Below are 20,565 nucleotides of genomic sequence, written 5' to 3'. Positions count from 1 at the left end.
TTTGACATGGAAAGGATGGCAACTGTCAAAATGTAAGCGCTGTTGTTTGTTGGTACGTTTAATGTGGACGAGGATGAGCTCAACATTAAGGAAAAGTAGCAAGGGATTCGGAATAGGACCATGTGAAATTTAATAGGGGGAAGGTACTCAGAGATTCCATGAATTTTAGCAGGTCAGCCTCACTATGGGTCCATACGGTAAAGATGTCACCGATGTATCTAAACCAAACCAGGGGCTGAAGATTTATAGATCGCAAGAAAGCACTCCCCAAGTGACCCATGAAAAGATTGTTATAGGAAGGAGTCATTCTGGTTCCTATGGCCACACCCCTGGTCTGTTTGTACATTCTGGTTCCTATGGCCATACCCCTGGTCTGTTTGTATGTCTGCAACTCAAAGGTGAAGTAGTTGTTGGTAAGTATAAAGATGATTAAGGTGAGTAGGAAGGACGTCATAGGTTTGGAATCAGGTGGGCGCTGACTGAGGAAATGTCTAGCAGCAGACAGACCATGTATGTGAGGGATGTTGGTAGATAGAAGGAAGTGGCATCAATGGCGACAAGCAAGGAGTGTGGTGGGAATGGGGAGGGCACGGATTTCAGACAATCTAGGAAATGGTTGGTATCTTTGATGTAGGAGGGGAGTCTTTGTACTATGGGTTGCAGGTGTTGATCAACTAAGGCAGGTATACGTTCAGTGGGTGCTTTGGAGCCAGCAACTATAGGACGGCCAGGATGATTGGGTTTGTGGATCTTTGGAAGAAGGTAAAAGGTGGGGGTGCATGGTTTGGGTGGGGTGAGAAATTCTTTCGATTGAAGTGTTAGTCCTTATGCGGGGCTTGAGGTTTTAAGGAAAGACTGCAAGTCAGTTTGAATCACAGGGATGGGATCTGATGGCAGACATTGTATGTAGAGGTGTCAGACAGCTGGCGTAGACCTTTGTTAACATAGTCTACTCCTTTCAGTCAAGTACTACACAGGTAGATCCATTGTCTGCTGGGAGAATAATGATAGTCAACAGCTTTTAGGGAACATAGAGCCTGGAGTTCTGTAGAGGGCAGGTTAGGGTCATGTTGTAGGGACCTGGGGAAGGGTTGTGAAGCAATGCTGGATATGATGAATACTTGGAGGGCTTATAAGGGATTCCACTACTGGCCAATAAAATTGCTGCACCAAGAAGAAATGCAGATGATAAACAGGTATTCATTAGACAAATATATTATACTAGAACTGACATGTGATTACATTTTCACACAATTTGGGTGCATAGAAACTGAGAAATCAGTGCCCAGAACAACCATCTCTGGCCATAATAACGGCCTTGATACGCCTGGGCATTGAGTCAAACAGAGCTTGGATGGCGTGTAGGGAGAATGATAATATTGTCATCCTCATTCAGGCTTTCTACAGCATTCCTCTCACCTCTAGTTAAATTACTTTTTGGAGGCACTGCATGAGCCTGTACTCTTACGGCTTCTATAAGGATTTCATCAGCTGTAACCATGCCCACACTATGAATGCCTGCTTCTAAACTGGCTATTATTTCTTCTGTGAGCACAGCTCACGGACTAGTGTCAAAATTTGCACCAATGGTAAGTGCAGATCATCAGATAATGACTGTCCTGATAAATTGTTAATTGTGCAGCAGGTGTCCAAATGGCGAATTGTCTGATTAGGTTGGAAATTATCAGATTCCTTCTTCTGTCTGACCGACACTGTCAATATACACTTCGTAACAGTATCATGCAATAGTCTATTAATTATATCCGTCACCACTACATAATTTATTGCTGATAGTAAAATGGAGAGACACTAACTAACAGTCTGTGCTTGACAGGTCCCAGCAGGTCTGTTGAATCTGCTTTTTTCATAAAGCCTCTTCCGTTTGCCTCTTCGTTTGAAAATATGCTGCACCTTTGGTGAGCTGCGTAGTCTCTTAATTCTCATAAGCTTCAGAATAACACTGACTGATGTGCAAAGAGACAGAATTGTGAGGCAAAACAAAGCTACACTCTCCTCTTCTGGAGACCTTCCATGTACTCCCCATTTCTTGACATTTCCTCCCTGTAAACTGTCATGGGCAGAAATGCCTCAATTAATAAAATGTTGCAGGCTATTATGCCATGGTGGAATGGATTTTACATTTAAACCCATTGTTTTATCCCCAGCTATGTAGAACATTTTCAAAGGGGATTGTAGCATCTTTGAATGTCAGATTCACAACCTAGCTCACTAACGTCTGCAGCAAAATTCTGTTTATCGGTGCTTCCACGCTGTGGCATGACATCACGTGTTTTGAATACTCGAGCACAGTTGCCAGTTTTCAATTGCCTCCGTCCACTGTTGCTATCAACTGCTGGTGGAAGACTGGTACACATCTTCTTCAACATTGGGATCCAAATGTCTTTCAGTTTCACACCCTTCTCCTTCCTACAGAAATTTGCAGAAAAAAATTTGGTACATTTTATCAGAAATGAATTTCATAAGAGAACAGCAGTGCAAACAGTGCACAATTTTATTTGTAACTGTTATGCGCTATTCACACATTTTCTCTTATTGTATGATGAGAGAGAGTACTATGGAATATTGTGTCTGTAAGATACATCCAGTTGATGTGAACGGTCAACAGAATGCATTCACACTGTACAATTTTTTTTCCATACAAATGATCTGAAGATGGTAATTTAATTTCACTGCAACTAGTTATCATTGTGTGTTTTTATGCGATCTGGGCAAATAAATTCTGTAACAACAACAGTGTTTAAAGGTTTGTTAGGTGGACCAAGTAAAGTCTCTTCTAGGAGGTGCTGATAGGAGTGGCAGTTTGTTTCAGAAATACTATTCCCAGATCAATATATTCACCAGGAGTGATATAACTAAACATTAAAAACATCTCCCACTCATTTGGCTTTTTATGGATCAATATTATAAATCCTTTACTGCATTCTTTTGATCCCTGCGAAACCACCCCATACCATCACACCAGGTGATACGCCAGTATGGTGATGACGAATACACGCTTCCAATGTGCGTTCACCGCGATGTCGCCAAACACGGATGCGACCATCATGATGCAGTAAACGGAACCAGGATTCATGTGCAAAAATGACATTTTACCATTCATGCACCCAGGTTCGTCATTGAGTACACCATCGCAGGCGCTCCTATCTGTGATGCAGTGTCAAGAGTAACCACAGCCTGAATCTACATTATATGATGGAATTTATTTTGTTACACTACTGGCCATTAAAATTGCTACACCAAGAAGAAATGCAGATGATAAATGGGTATTCATTGGACAAATATATTATACTAGAACTGACATGTGATTACATTTTCACACAATTTGGGTGCATAGATACTGAGAAATCAGTGCCCAGAACAACCACCTCTGGCCATAATATCGGCCTTGATATGCCTCGGCATTGAGTCAAACAGAGCTTGGATGGCATGTACAGGTACAGCTGCCCATGCAGCTTCAACACGATACCACAGTTCATCCTCCTCAGGGGGCTCAGCATTTAGTTGCTGGGTATGGGCTTGGCGACCCCAGGGTCCCTGAGCTGGGGACTGTGAAGCGCCACCAGTCCTCCTCAATACTGTAAGCTCTGAGCGTGCTTCATCGACCACCGTAAGGCACGACAGTGAAACGTTGTACGGTACAGAGCCCGGGGATCTTGGCTTAACTGCCTGGGTCGCGAGGATGCTATAAACCTCTATTAAAAAAACCTCAATCTCAAGGTGTGCTGTGCGCCGAGGAGACGCATGGCTGTTGAGGTAGAACAGTTGCTAGTGGGCGACCTCTGGGGAACCTGCCCCTCCCCCGCTCCCCCAGTTGTATCAGGCTTACTCATGCAAGCGGGGCTCTGCCTGGGTAGACATTCCTTCCCCTAGCTGCTCGTGGTACCACCATGAAACGAAATACGAACAGTGTGCAAGCACGAGTCTCTAAGAAAGGAAAGTTCAATGCTTTACAGTATGACCCCCAATCGTTCCCTTCCCTGTCCACACCAGGGGAGGAACGGTGGTCTAAATTACCTGGTGAGACATATTCTCCTCGATTTCTGGTTTGCAGCCGAACAGATGGGGACTCATTTCTGACCACAAAGCCTCAGTTTTTTGTGGAAAATTTAGAGGACAAGTTCAGAGAATTTGAGGGCCTGCCTAAAATGAGGTCTGGAGCAGTCCTCATACAGACAGCATCCTCAGCACAGTCTTGGGCATTGCTTGCTTGTGACAAGCTCGGTGATGTTGCAGTGTCCATTACGCCTCATAAGAGCCTCAATATGGTTTAGGGACTTGTTTTTCATCGTGACCTGTTGTTGCAGTCTGACGACGAGCTTCGTGCAAATCTGGAATGTCGCGGTGTTCACTTTGTATGACATGTCTTCAGGAGAGCTAAAGATAGTAGGGTCGCCACCAGCGCCTTCATCTTGGCTTTCGAGGGAGACACCCTGCCCAAGAAGGTCAAGGTGATGATATATCGATGTGATGTTAAGCCTTACATCCCTCCTCCCATGCGCTGCTTTAAGTGCTGGAGGTTTGGGCATATGTCATAAAGATGTGACACCAACCCTACCTGTCGGGATTGTGGAAGTGCCTCCCACCCCAATGTCCCGTGTTTGCCACCCCCTGTTTGTGTAAACTGTGGACAGAAACATTCTCCTTGCTCATCAGACTGTGCGGTTTATCAAAAAAGAATGGAAGATTATGGAGTATAAGACCTCGGACAGGCTCACTTACACAGAGGCTAAACGCAAGTACGACCGACTTCACCCTGTGCGCATTTCATCGACGTTTGCTGCAGCAGCTTCGATGTCGCCGTCCCTGGCAATGAGCCCCCAAGTTCAGCCGCTTTTTGTGGGCCCTCCAGCCTGGCGTCTATTCGTGCCCCCCCCCCCCCCCCCAGGTAGTTGGGGGAACACCCTCTTCCGTTCCTCCCCCGTTATCAACATCGGGAGTAACAACCCCTCCTTCTTTGGGGACTTCAGTCCCCACCTCTGCGCTGGAGAAGTGCCCGCCTCCTCTGGCTGCCCTCGCGTGGACGGGATCGCTTGGTGCCCTCCCTTCCATGGTTACTGCCCCTCCAGATGTCAGCCAGTGGCTGAAAAAGCCACCACCTGAGGGCTGTAGGGCTTCCAGGTCTTCGTCGGTCCATGAGACTGGTTCGGAAAAGCCCACCCAGCCTGATAAACTGAAGGACAAATGGGACCCTACCAAAAAGAAGAAAAAGCAGAAGGACATAGAGACAGAAAAGGAGTTCACCACTGCACCTGAAGATGATGTGGAGCATCTAGTGTCCCCTCAGGAGCTAGATGTTGCTCAACCTGCAGCTCCTATGGAAGTTGATCAGGCTTACTTTGCAATCGGTGGCGACGAGTGCTTCTAAGGCGTAACCTATCCCCCCCCCAGGTTCTTTCATGTCTTCACAGTCGCATACCATTATCCTTCAGTGGAATTGCCGTGGTTTTTTCCACCACCTTGCTGAGTTGAAACAGCTTTTGTGCTGCTTCCCTGCCACTTGTCTGGCCCTACAGGAAACCTGGTTTCCTGTTCGGAAGATCCCCTCCCTCTGTGGCTACCGGGGTTGCTATAAGAACCACATAGAATACGGCAGGGTGTCTGGCATTGTCTGTGTTTATGTTCTTCCCACTGTTCCTAGTGCCCCAGTGCCACTTCACACGGATCTTGAGGCTGTGGCTGTTAGAATCCGGGCAGGAATGGAGCTTACCACCTGTTCCCTCTACCTTCCCCCGGATGAGGTTGTCCCTCTTGCTGACCTAGCTGCCTTGTTTCGCCAGCTCCCCCCCCCCCCCCCCCCCCCGCCATTCCTCCTTTTTGTGTGTGTGTGTGTGTGTGTGTGTGTGTGTGTGTGTTTGACAGTATTATGAAAATGATACATTTCTACTCACCATATTGTGGAGATGAGTTGCAAACAGGCACAACAAAAGACTTCTAAACAAGTAAGCTTTCAACCGAAAGAACACCCTCTGAATTGAACAGCATAGACATACACATTCATGCAAACCCAGTGTGTAGAAAGATTATTGATTCCATGTTAATAAATACTTCTTATAGTGTTATGCTTGGTTTCCAAAGGCAGGAAATTCGATTAATCCACCAAACCTCTCAAAGGTGGGAAAAATTAGGCCAGCTCTGGAACCACTGAGATGCAGGTGCTCTGCGTTTTGTAATAACAATTTAGTTCACTGCTGCTGTGTGTCAGAACACTTTATTTTTTACAGATGCCTGAACCAAGATGGGTCATATCAATGGGAAGCTGTGCAAATGGTGGAGGTTACTATCACTATTCATATTCTGTTGTAAGGGGATGTGACAGAATTATCCCAGTGGACATTTATGTACCAGGTAAACATCCAATATGAGCAAGAAAATACTATCTCCCCCCCCCCCCTCTCTCTCTCTCTCTCTCTCTCTCTCTCTCTCTCTCTCTCTCTCTCTCTCTCTCTCTCTCTCTGTGTGTGTGTGTGTGTGTGTGTGTGTGTGTGTGTGTGTGTCACAAGCACTGTAGAAAGCTGACATAACAAAGGTAAATGTAGATGTAGGCAGTAAGTGTCTGTTATGTGTACTTGCCAGCTGGTTGTCTGGATCAGTGTCCTAAGATGGGTCAATGTAGATATGCGGTGGAGAGGCACTGCTGTGTTTATGTATGCCATAGAGACAGTGAATGAAGTTGCCTGATTTGTTGTATCATGTGGGCTGTCCGACAGGTCTAGAAGGAACAGTCTACCAATTGCAACCATGTAATGCAGTTGTTGTAAAAAGATCCTGACGGGGACCAGAAGTGAGTGGTGGGCCTTGTCAATCACAGTTGGTGTTGAACTTCACAGGAATTGACGCTGTCAATGAATGTAGGCTCACCTCAATCAGTTTCTGAGCAAACCTTGCAAAGGAAACTGTCAACAATGGACATTTGGTGTTGGATACCTCGCAAAAAGCCATTGCTTCCAGGGCACATAGAGCTACAACTCTTCTATGTTCCAAACAACACAGTAACTGATGGGAAGCATGTAGTGTGGTCAGATGAGTCAAAATTTTGTTTCTTTTCCAATGATGCACTGTGTCGACTGCACCAACAGCTGTATGGTATGCATAACATGCAGTGTCTGGTGGGTGTAGTTCAGGCCAGAGATGGTTCTGTGATGTTTTGGGGGTGTTTTTCCATACTATAACTTGGGTCCAGTCATTCAGATTACTGAGGATATGGACCACAATCTTTATTTCTACATTCTCGGTGACCAAGTGTTGCTCTTTCTTCTATATCTTCATGATGAGTAGGCTGTGGACTCGCACATCTTCCCAGATAACAGCCGTGTTCACAGGACTGCACAAATAATGTTTGACGAACACTCAGGCACTCTATCACAACTTGACTGCCTCACAAAATCACCCACTCTTAGTTGCCTAGAAAATGTTATCTCACTGAATTGAGGTGTTATTAAAGCTAGAAGTGGTGTTACACAGTATGTGTGTGATACCTTCTGGGGATGACTAACTTTTTTGGCCAGAGTATTTATGACAAGTCTTTTTCTTTATATTAAGCTGAGAAATGCTACAGCAGTATAAAAATGATTCATGGGTAAATAAATTTTATTGCTTTAACTCACCTTGTCCGAAATAAGCTGTAGCACTCCTTAACTTGAGAATCATTATCCCTCTGATAATTTTGCCAAGATAAGGATAATTTTAAAATACATTTACATATGTGGTTGTGATTAACTAAAATGTTAAATTGTACATAAAAAAGAGTTCTCATTTACATCTGTACTCCACAAGCCACTTCGTGGTTTATGAGTACTCTTTGTATCACTGTCACCACCCCAAGCCCCCATCAGACTCTCTCTTCTGTTCCAGTCACAAATTCTCTTTGGTATGAACATTTGCTCTCTGAATTTTAAGAGTAAACTACATTGTGAAACTTCCTGGCAGATTAAAACTGTGTACCGGACCGAGACTCGAACTCGGGACCTTTGCCTTTCGCGAGCAAGTGCTCTCTACCAACTGAGTTAGCCAAGTACGACTCACGCCCCGTCTTCACAGCTTTACTTCCGCCAGGATCTCGTCTCCTACCTTCCAAACTTTACAGAAGCTCTCCTGCGAATGAGGTACTGGCAGAAGTAAAGCTGTGAGGACGGGGTATGAGTCGTGCTTGGGTAACTCAGTTGGTAGAGCACTTGCCCGCGAAAGGCAAAGGTCCCGAGTTTGAATCTTGGTCTGGCATACAGTTTTAATCTGCCAGGAAGTTTCATATCAGCGCACACTCTGCTGCAGAGTGAAAATCTCATTCTGGAAACAACATTGTGATGCACAATGCCTCTCTTGTAGTGTGTGTTACTGGAGCTTCATGAGCATCTCCTTGAAGCTTTCACACTTACTAAATGAAACAGTGATGCAATGCAAGCCATCTTTTTGAATCTATTGTGCTTTGTCTAGCAATCATACGTTGTGAAAACCAAACTATGACTGAACAAGGATTTTTGTAAGCTATCTCCTTCATGGATGGATTACATTCCTGTTGATTTTCCCAATGAACCTGTCTGGCACCTGCCATCCCTGTGACTAATTTTATGTGGCTGTTCAACTTTTATCACTCATTATGCATACTCAGACATTTAATGGCTGTGACCATATTTGTATGTTGAGAGTCAACTGCCAATACCTACACGAAATGTCAATCTTCTGCAGGTCTTCCTGCATTGCACTATAATTTTCTAAAATTTGCAACTTCTTTCTACATTACAGCATTATCGGGAAAAGCCTCTTGGAACCTCAGATGTTATCACTAGGTCACTTAAATGCACTGATCGATGTGAAAAACACAGCACGTAATAAATTCTGTGTAATTATGTATTTAGTCAAGCTGTAGTGCATTATCCTTTGTTTTGAGATGGTGTATGTTGTTGGGTTTGGGAAAAAACAATGAAATGTTGATTGTTTATTCCAGTAGCCTTAAGTGTGTTTCCCTGTGCAAATTGAAAATTGTTGTATCTTGTACTGTTCCCCTTTAAATCATGTGTGTTCGTAAGATCTAACCAGCTGTCTCGAGGGCATGTGGTATTAATCCCTGAAGGTGATGCAAAAGCTGTTGCTTTGCTGGAAGATGGATGGAGCATGCATTATATTACAAAAATGTTAGAACTACACATTCCATGATTTCCAAAACTGTAAGAAGGTATAGGCAGACTGGAAACTATGCAAAGAAACCAGGATAAAGCCTGAGAAGAGCAACATCACCAATAAATGCCCACTTCTTACAACTTAAGTCCCTACGACTATCACACTTCCTGCCAGTACAAAATTGATTCTGCCAAGTTCAAGGGGGTCAATGTTAGTGAAAGAACTGTTTGAAGAAGATTTGAAGGAGCCAACATTCACACCAGAAGACCTGCTACAGGCCAAGAATTCACCAGAGAGCATTGCACAACTGAATAGTGTTTCATAAGGAAATATTGTGGCTGGAGAGTACAGCAATGAAAGCAAGTGTTGTTCACAGAGTCATGATTTGACCTGGAATCACCTGACACTAAAGAACAGAGAAGGTCTGCTGAAAGGCATTCCCTAACATGTTTTCATCCTGGATGCCTTTCAAGCTCGTTCTGTGATGATGTGGACAGGAATCAGTATGAGTGCAAGGATAGATTTGGTCTTCATGGACCAGGGGGGCGACACAGCATATTAGTATGTGAAGGAAATCCTTTTGGGGCATGTTGTGGCTTTTGCTCCATTTATTGGTGATAACTTTTCACTAATGCATGACAGTGCACACCCACATGTTATGAGAATTGTGTTAAGAGTTTTTGGATAAAGTGGAGTTTATACATGGCATGCTCGAAAACCTGATTTGAATCTTATTGATTGTATATGGGACCGGCCAGAGAGAAGGATCTGTCATAGACTCTACATGACCTATGGAAGGCTCTCCTGAAAGAATGGGAGGTGATTCTTAGAGGCTTCACAGCATTAATCAGGAGCGTGTCTGAAATGTTGGATGCCGTGTTTGGTGAAAGAGGAAAAATACAAAGAGAGGTTTGAGAACTGATGTGTAGAAAAGCAAAACAGAAGTGCACCTTCATGAGCATCCTCAAAATTTGCTTGAAGCATAAATCCACTTATGTTATTTCTCCGTCTCTTGCTTAATTTGTTTATAATAGGTTTCTTGTCATTAGGCACCTACATTGGTATGTAACAAAATATTTTACGGTAAACTATTGATTAGTGTTGTATGAGAATGCAGGATTTCTTAGCGAATCTCGATGATAAAATCTTCTCGGGTTGACGGCAGAGTCAATGTGTTGTTTTCCAGCAACGTTTCAGCAAGTTTCTTACTTGCCATCTTCAGGTGAAGTGTTTAGTTCATGTCTCTTCCAGATCTTTATAGCCGCTGGACCACGGGCTTCTTTTGTCGGAGGCGGACACTTCTCAGATGTTCAGAGATGCGTTGTGTTATGCAACACTGTGTCTGCCCGATATATTGTTTCCCACATTCACAGGAAATACTGTAGACACCCAGTGTTCTTTGACCCAAGTTGTCCTTCATTGAGCCGAGCATATTTCTGATTATTGCTGGAGGATGGAAGATGGTTTTTGTCTTGTTCTTTTCCAGTATCCTGGCAATCTTGACCAAGGGTGGCCCTGCGTACGGGACGAATGCCAGACCTTTGTTGTTCTCTTCTTCCTGAAGGTCCTTCTCCTTCTTCTTCTTGCCCATCTTGAGAACGCGTCTAATGTGCGTTTCGGCGTATCCATTCTTCTGGAAGGTTTTCTTCAGGTGCTGAATCTCAGTAGATAAACTGTCCTTGTCGCATATGTCATGAGCTCTGTGGACAAGAGTAGTGAGCACGGATTTCCGTTGTGCTGCGTGATGGCAGCTGTTGGCGTTGACGTACAGGTCTGTGTGTGTTTTCTCTCGGTAGACTGAGCTACCGAAAAAGGCCGCACCGAGACCAGATGCCAGGACCCGACGCCTGCTGCTCCCCCCCCCTCACCCACGCACCAATCGCCGCTGCGCCGATTCCGCTCTTGCCTCATTGGCCCACCCGGCTCCGAGGATGCAGAGAAGCCTGTGGTCCAATGGCTATAAAGATCCGGATGAGACATGAACTCAACACTTCGCCTGAAGATGGCAAGTAAGAAACTTGCTTAAACGTTACTGGAAAACAACACATTGACTCGGCTGTCAATCCGAGAAGATTTTATCATTGAGATTCGCCAAGAAATCCTGCATTCTCATATAACGCACCTCTACAGAGAGGACATATATTGAAGTATCAAATCATTGCAAAACTTTTGATCAAGAAGGCGTTCTTGCAGTGCTGTCAGGACAAGCACGTACTGCCGCAGTTCACACATCTGTGACATCCTATCCATATGGCAAGAACCAAACGCATCCTCCAACGTGCCAGCTCTGCACCGGTGAGGGAGCACATACGCATCACACAGTTTGAACTCGACAAAATTGGACGCGCCTTACTCGCCTGCCACCTGAAACTGGCATCGACACTCTCACCTTTCACATGGGAGTGGGTAGGTGGCAATACCTTTGCCTATGTAAGCGGAAGGCAATTACGAAACAACAAAACGAGTCCCAACGACTACCAGGTGCACAACGGCAGGAGGCTGACACCGAGGATTCGAGGACCATTGTCAACTTTACCAGCAAGGAGCTGGATGAGGCGACAACACCCATGCTATCCAAAGGATTAAACTTTGCACCGGTTCTGAGCACTTTACCAAAACTAGAGATCATCAGCAGCGTCGAACAGGCCATACCCGAGCTGCCATCTGAAGCTGCTGAAGAGGTGAGAAAGGAACCTGCAGAATCCTAGACAAAGCGAGAATGCTGAAATCCAACATCTCAGCGGCAGAATGCAGCCTCAGAGAAGATGAGGATACTGTCATTCTACCAGCAGACAGAGGGAATGCGTTGGTGCTGCTAAGAGCGGCTGACTACTGGGACAAGATTAATTTGCTGCTGCAGGACCAGGCCTACAAGCAAGTGGAGAAGGACCCTACAACAGCTGTGACTAGAAAGACCATCGGTCTTCTCAACAACTCAGGTATGAACCAGGACCTGATAAAAAATCTTTACCCCAGACCTCCGGTTCCACCACAGTTATACGGCCTCCCCAAGATACACAAGAGGGAGGTACCACTACGCCCGATAGTAGACACGATCAATTCTCCTACCTATGGTATAGCCAAACACCTGATGCAACTACTTAAGCCTCTTGGGGGTAAATGTCCTCACCACATCAAGAATTCCGTGGAGTTTAAGACACTCAAGGAGTGGCGTCTTGACAAAAATGATGATATGGTCAATTTTGACGTTACATCCCTCTTCATGAGGGACTCCTTGAAACTATTGGAGAATCATTTCAACGAAGACACAGTGGAATTATTCCGCCATGCACTCACGACCACGTATTTCCAGTGTGGGCGCAAATTTTACCAACAGATGTTTGTAGATGAGCTGGTTAGGATATTGTTTGTCAGTAAAGGCTCTGCTAAGGTTATTGGTATATTTCAACAGTTCCTGCTGTATCTGGACTTACTGCGAAGACAACCTTTGCTCTTTCCTCCAAAACCTTGACGCCTACTCCCATATCACCTTCACCTGGTCCTTCTTAATTCATCGAGCAAACTTCCTAGATGAGGGACATCCACCTCTCTGTTGACTCCATAAGTATGTCTGTTGATATCAAGGTAGTACAAACCACCAACAGTACCTGTTTGTCGACAGCTGTCACCCATTCGACATCAAAAAATCTCTTCCTTACAGCCTAGCCATCTGCGGATGTCATACCTGCATTGGAAAGCAGGAAATGTCAAAATATTCTGATAACTTTACCAGAACCTTTAATGACACACAATATCCTCCAGCTCATATAAAGAAAAGTCTCCCTGGCCTTTAAAAGCTCAACCATATCGTCCACCAGGAATTAGACTTCCTCATGTCCTGCTCTGAGCTGTTTCCTGATATATGTTACTGTGCTCCACAGATTGATCTGCTACAGGTGAGTGGTTACCTTCCTGTTATTTTACATAATTTAGTGATTGATTCATAATTTGTAGACTCATTACTTCTGAAGTGGCCTCCCGTGCATTCTGTTTGCTGGGTATAATTTGCTGACCTAAGAACATTTAGAAATAATGAGTAACTGCAAATGAAATTCCTGCATTTTTCCTCAATTTATTGAAGTATCTGCAATGGCAGTGTGTTGCCATTGCAATACATGTGTCTTTCCTTTTCCATCGGTGAAGCTGCTGTTCTGGCATCATCACAGCACCTGATATAGACACACACTTCTCCTCCATGATCTGTTTTGATGGAAAAGTCTGTGTACATTTGGGAGGAGAATACTGCAGGTACTCTACTCATAAACTTCGACAATGCACCACATTGCATAAAAGTGGTTGCATTCTACTTACTTAGAGTATAAATACAGTAAACATTCTTCACTGCAATGAACAGTTGCTGTGGTACATCATATACCTACCTCTTATCAAAAGGAATGAGTGTTAGCCTGTTAATTTGCAGAAACATGTGTAAATAATATGATGACTGAAGTCCCCCTCCTGTAGAAACTTTACAATAACAATGTCTTTTGCCTCACTTGAACTACACACGTGCGCCAGGCATTGGGGCATTTTTCAATTGTGACATGCTGGATAGAGAGCACTAGAATACAACCCCCCTCCTGCAGTTTAAATTTAATTGCATGAATGTGGTACTATAATTTCTAAGACTTTCCCGGTGATTTGTTGTCATCTTGTAGAATCGGGTGTACTGCCAGTGGTCCACGTCTTCCCAACACGATATTTTGACATCGTAACTCGGCGTCTTCATCAGGTGTTCCCTGAGGCTGGTTGATGAGCTGACCTTGTCCCATATATATGCCAGGGCAGTGTGTGGCACTTTCTATGCCATTTGCACCCATTGTGGCTCTCTTTTGAGGTAGCGGACATCCCAAGGCATTCCGTATTGGGTCTACGCCTGATAGGCACGATCCTACTAGCACTATCATGGCTCTGTTGAAGTTCCTTATGCTGCCCGTGACCGCGGTGAGTTTCTCTTGTGGCTGAGCCATTCTCCTGGCCTTCGATCCCGGTATGTGCCTGTGAGGTGCACTTCCTGCGGCATCCGGCTGCTGTTGGAGCTGCATGTTATGATGGCCATCCTCAAAGGAGCTTGCTGCTGCCTGGTATTGCGTATGCGGTTGTTCCGTTACTTACACCCTTGGACGTCTGTAGTTCATTCCTGGAGGAGGGAACTTTCTTCTGTTGTTTCTGTAGTAGTTCCAAAGCAGAATTCCACACAGTACTAAGCTAATATCCTACTTCCCGGTTGATCAAGTTCTCTACCATCTTCATTTCAATCGATTCATTAATGACATTAGCCCAGGATTTTGGTTTTGTCATAATCCATGATGTGCTAAAGGTCAAGGAATGTTCTGCTGTTGCAGATTTAGTTACCTGTCGTAGCCTGGTGTGTGTCTGGTGTACTTTACATCTTATTTAGACTGTTCCGGTAGTTTGACCGATGTAAGACATCCCACATTCACATGGTGTGTGGTAGACACCAGCTTTCCTTAACCCCAAATCATCCTTGACAGTTCCAAGGAGCGTCCTTATCTTGCTATTGTGTTTCTTCAAGATTCTGCTGATCTTGGCAGATATAGGTCCAGCATACGGTAGAAAGGCTACTTTCCTGGTCTGGTCTCCTTCCTGCTTCTCTCCTGTTGCCTCATGTCGTCTGGTGGGATGGAGCGCTTTGCGGATGTCCCTGGTGGAGTATCTGTTGTCTGTGAACACTCTTTGTAGATGTTCTAATTCCACTGTCAGGCTGTCTGGGTCAGAGTGTGATTTGGCTCGGTTAAGAGTGTTCTCCATGCTTCTGTCGTGGGTGTTGGCAGCTGTCAGCCTATAATTGTCAGTGTGTTGGTTTCCTGTACACACTGTGACCTAAGGTGCTATCTGCCTTCCTCTTTACCAGGACATCGAGGAATGGGAGCTGACCATCACTCTCTAGTTCCATGGTGAACTTGATGTTGGGGTGTCTTGTGTTCTGATGGTCCAGGAACTCATCCAGTCTTCTCTTGCCCTGTGGCCAGTTGTATCAACGTATCTGAAGAAACACGTCGGCTGGTAGGCAGCAGTTGTAACTGCCTCATCCTCAAATTTCTCCATAAATAGATTCACCACTACTGGAGATAAGGGGCTACCCATGACCACTCCTTCAGTCTGCTCATAGAATTGGCCTCCATAAAGGATTTACGTCGACGTTGTAGTGGTTAATAAAAAAGAAAGAGAAGAGAAGAAAAGAAAGAAAATGTGGGAAGAAATGCTGAATAAAAAGCGGGTTTTAAAATCGTTAGTGACTGTGAAAAAGGGAAAGAATGAAATGCAAATCGGATTTCGTATTACAGAAAAGTTATCGGACTTAGTGATTCAGAAAAGCTATTGTTGGAGTGGTACTTGTGGCGTTTCTGAACAAAAGTCGAACCAATTTCCACTACAAAAATTATTTGAAAGAGAACAGAGAATAACAAATGTGATTAACAGGGGGAAATGGCGTAGATAAGAGTTCGTCCTTTGCCATGTTAACATGTCTTCTCTCGTGCGGTGTCCAGGTCTTCAAAAATCTCCTACTTAATTTCTGCGTGAAAAGTAGTAGCGGCTCCGAAATTTTGCAATAAATTTCATTGTCTAGGAATTACTAATGTATACAAAACCGTCTTGATTGTGAATGCAATGTATTTTACGCCCTCCGAATTACATACGAACTTCCACAATATGTCTGCACTGCAATCAGTTTTTTCGTCTCCATCCGACCAAGACCAGCTAATAAGTTTTTACGTCTGCCTTCAGCTTCCGCTCTTGAGAGACAAAAGACGGATAGAAAACAAAAGGGTTACAATTTCCTCTGCCGTCGAGCGCTCATACCGCTGCGACGGTATAATTTATATTTGAGGGAACGAGTGTAGCGCGGCGAAATTCAAAGTCCCACTACAACATCAAAATATGCTTGAAAAGATCCAGCAAGGCTCTGTCAAATTCCTCATTAATTATATCGAGTGTGTCCTGAAGTGGTACCCTGGTGAATAAAACTGACCATGATGTCTGTGTCTGAGATCCGTAGGTTGTTGAGATGTTCCACAAAGTCCGAGGAGTTGGGGAAGAGGTGGACCCTCTTTCCCACATATGGTGCCAACATCATCTTAAGGTAGGAGGCTGCACCGATCCTCACGTCTCTTGAGATGTTTGTTTTGGGTGGCCTCGCTCTGGATCAGATATCTGCCACAGTGGACGCGGATGGCATAGGGAGCGCCACACACTGCCCAGGCATAAATATTGGACAAGGTCAGCTCATCAACCAGTCTCAGGGAACACCTTACAAAGAAGCCGAGTTACATTCAGAATATCGTGTTGGGAAAAAGCGGACCACCAGCAGTACACCTGATTCTACAAGATGACAATGTGGTACCAGTCATCATCCTATATTTGGTGTTATATCTGAATAAGGCCCATTTCATCCAAAACTGGCATTTACCATTAAATATGAAGTTATCTCGACTGTTTTGTTCATAAAATAATGAAATAAAATCTTCAACTGCTGTGACAATGCTGCCTTTCTGTGGTTTAAATTTTGATGTTACTCTGTATTTTCTCAGAACAAGCTAAGCATACCTTAAATCAGATTATTAATGAGATGAAACTAGATCTCAGTTTTTTCACTCCTTTGTTACTTGATTGTGAAATTTGAGTAACATTTACTGTGGTCAGTTAGGATCAAATAAATAGTAAAATATGTGTGGCTACCATTTCTGACTGACTTTTCCTATTTTGCAGGTTGTCCACCGACAGCTGAAGCACTCCTGTATGGAATACTCCAATTACAAAAGAAAGTTAAGCGAATGAAGACACTGCAGATGTGGTACAGAAAGTAAATTACTTAGATGAGCAGTGCTTTCCTCTTTAACACAGTGTTAAAAGGAATTTGTACCCTAATATTTATTGTAATTATGTAAAGTTTATAATATTAAAATATTTCATCTAAAATATTTCAATACTTCACTTATTCCCAAAGTTTAGCCTTCAGGATAAAACAAGTCAAAACAAACAGTAGGAAATCAACATTTAATTTCTATATGAATCTGATCAGTGATCTCAGTGGGAATTTTTCTAGTTTCGTGCTTCACATTAAGTGAATTATTTACTGTCTAAACTTTTTAAAAGTTTCTATTAAAACAGAAGAGCTATTTTTAAATGACATTTACCATCAACTGTACTATTTATTCAAATTTCCACGATTGCAGTTTTGACCTAGTTGTTAAATGGTTGAAAATGACCTAAGGTCGAAATTGCAATCGTAATTAGTAGTACAGTAGATGGTGAATGTCATTTAAAAATTCTTGGAGAGTGTAACCCCACAATAAAACTATTGTGTAGAATTGCTATTGTGAAAGTATATGGTCAATGGGTAAAAGCCTGAAGATGATTAACATCTGGCCATTTGCAATGGGTTACCCAATTTTTTGTATGGAACACATCATGGTCCAGTGGACTATATCAGAGATTTTGACTTGCTTCGGATATCAGTTACACAGCTGCACAATGTAAACTCCCAATTCAAGGTACATATTGCCCAGCCAAAGGATTTTTGCACCTTGTGTTACGTGATGTGCACTCAATTAGAATGGAGCAGTGAAACTGGTGGCCAGGTAAAAAAGAGGAATGGTTAGCAAAACGACACCTGTCATCACTGATAAGGTTTACATGGCAGTGCTGCACTTCATGATGGCACAGCATCACAACCAAAAAGTTGTTCCACTGAAGCTAAGATTACTATTTGAAATGAATGGAAAACTGAATAATAAATATGCACTGTCTTTAGTAAGCAAGTACAGCTTCATCAAGGCTTAGTTGGTTATCAAAGCACCTTTATTGTGATGTCAACACACCAGAAATGTGTACATGCTTAACTGACGTGTTCTAAGTTTTGATATAATATAGACAAAATTACAGAATGTGTGAAAATTTTGTTGACACTTATAATGTACCTGTAATTTTTCATGATATTCACATTTGTATATGAACAAACAGTTTATTTTCAAAGAACATCGAAATTTTTATTACAGGCTGCAAAAGGCAAAACTTAAATAAATTACAAACTTAAATAAAATACATTAAGTTGCTAGTTTGCCAAGACAGCTTTGATTTTTATTATTTATTACTTCTATTTTTGTTTATAAGTTAAGGTGACTCACATATAAGAAACTGCAACAGCAATCTCTGAGGAACAAAGAACTGTCACACACTTGAATGATTCACAGGACTGCTTAAGAATTTTATGGCCATAGTGAGTATCCCACTCAGCAAAAGGTGGAAGATGTCTTACAAGACTGGTTCCCATGACACCACCATTTGACTGCCAGAATTTTGAAGTAACTGGGATTATATATATTCTGTTGGACAGATATAATGTTGTGGCAGCTTTTCTGAGAAAAATGCACATTATCAGGAAAACAAATAATTGCAGCCTTATTGTGTATCTTGATGAGGCCTTGCTCAATCAAAATCGGATTCAAAGGGCACTGATGGTTTGAAAGTAGCAAATAATGAAGGAAAGACTGTCATGCAGCTACCAAATCTGGTGATTTTTTTCAAATACTGGTTAAAGCACAAGGAAAGAAGAAATTACAGTTAATAGAGGAGAAAAGAATTTCATGCTGCTGTACAAAACTGGTGATGCCAGAGGATGTCAGGTGCGACAAGCACCTTTACGACCAGTTTGAACTTTTAGCAACAATGGCCAAAGAGTTTGTGAGGCTAGCCAGTTACCATTACAGTCCAACAGAAAATATATGCGCCCAAGTGAAAAGAAAAGGTTGAACAGAGGAATTCCTTGACACTAGGAAGAGTTACGGAATGCTTAGCCCTTAACTGCTCGTTGTCAAGATGGCCCAGGAGTTTTTTCTTCTGTTGTGTGGCACTCTAATTTCTGTTTACAAACCAAAGGCATTCATTTTATTCTAGGTCCTAAGGTTGTCTCTTATGTCCTTTACCAAAATATCAGTTTCTCAAAGAAGAGGCAATTATGTCATAGGCATTAGAAAGTGACGACAAACAGTCTCTTTCGGAGGAGAAGTAAGAAGATGGAGAGGCAACTGATGAAAATGTCATTGCCTCTTCCAGTGACAAATCATTGAATTTGTTTCTTTGTAAAGGCCATATAGCAGAGATGCTGAGCCAAAGATAGGCACAACAAAAAGACTGTCACAAAATAAACTTCCGGCCAACAAGGCTTTTGTCACACACACACACACACACACACACACACACACACACACACACACACACACACACACAGAGAGAGAGAGAGAGAGAGAGAGAGAGAGAGAGAGAGATATTGTTACATTCCATTCTGGATTTTCCATTGTATGATTTCTTTCTAAAGATTACTGTGTCGTGAAGATGAGCTGACACAAGTGAAAACAGTCATGAAGGAAGACCCAAAGCCATATCTTTTCTCATAAACCAGGTGCTTTAGTGCTGGCTAAAGCAGCATAGACTCCCAAGGGAAAGTTTTTATTTTGAAGAAAAAATTATCGATGACAACATTACATACACTAACATGCATTTGATGAACATTTTTGGCAGTTGAGTCCCATAGTGCTCAGAGCCATTTTGAACATTTTTGGAGGGTTCTACACATCAACACTAACCACATGGAGATGAATGCATATCTGGATCTTCTGCTATAAGCAGGAACTTAGAGCTTCCCATCTTCATTTCAGTGACCTGCAGGATATAAATGGGCTTGATGTATTTGTAGTGATAAATCACTAGACGAGGTAAAAAAAAACTTAAAAGTTTGGTGCTAACACCATTGCAAGGTAAGTACCTGAAGTTGTTTTGTTCTGGGGACAATGTTCCTTCCAATAACATCTCCCAAAAGATCCCCAAGGAATATGGCATAAAGGTTTCCTTTGGTAGACTCAAAAATATATTATCTAATGAAATTTCAAGCTTATGCAGGCAAACAGTGAAGTGGTCCTTTCAACAAACCAAACAATTCTTCAGAAATAGTGCAGTGTCTTGTTTTTCCTCTAGTAAATACTGGCAGAAATTTAACTAAAATAAGTGGTATAACAGCATGCCTCTTGCCAGAACTCTAGTGGGGAAAAAAGGTTGACATGGTCAGAATACTATACAAAAGATAAACCAGATATTCATCTCAGTTTTTGACCAATAAACAAAGAACAGTAGCTTCAAGTGTGTTCAGTTTTAGAAAAGATGCAACAACGGTGTCATATTTTACAACTAAGTCGCCGTCTGTTTTACTCTTCTCCATGATGCATAATGATGGAAAGATTGAAGAATATAAAAGACTGTCAAAGCCAGATGCTACATTTTTTGAGCACATGGGTGTTGGAGGAGCTACTTGTGATTGGATTAGTAGTAATTACAGTGTTAGTAAAAGGAAGACATCCATTCGTGGTTTCTTCTCCTGCTCCTCCCCCTTCATTTGGTAAACATCTGCTCTGA

General features: G+C 42.9%; 1 protein-coding gene across 1 annotated transcript in view; it reads left to right on the top strand.

Annotated features, from left to right (window-relative positions):
* The window catches only part of LOC126263710 (NADH-quinone oxidoreductase subunit B 2-like), a 41,395-nt gene extending 24,317 nt beyond the window's left edge, over positions 1–17,078 (top strand). Inside the window, exons 5-6 of the mRNA XM_049960851.1 lie at positions 6,243–6,366; positions 16,867–17,078. Coding sequence (XP_049816808.1) covers positions 6,243–6,366; positions 16,867–16,964 — 222 coding nt within the window. The 3' untranslated portion in view covers positions 16,965–17,078. The remainder of the gene's footprint in view (positions 1–6,242; positions 6,367–16,866) is intronic.
* The last annotated feature ends 3,487 nt before the right edge of the window (positions 17,079–20,565 follow it).

The sequence above is a fragment of the Schistocerca nitens genome, chromosome 6 (genome assembly GCF_023898315.1).
Source record: "Schistocerca nitens isolate TAMUIC-IGC-003100 chromosome 6, iqSchNite1.1, whole genome shotgun sequence".
In the NCBI taxonomy this organism is placed as follows: Eukaryota; Metazoa; Arthropoda; class Insecta; order Orthoptera; family Acrididae; genus Schistocerca; species Schistocerca nitens.
This window is presented reverse-complemented; position numbering and strand designations above follow the sequence as displayed.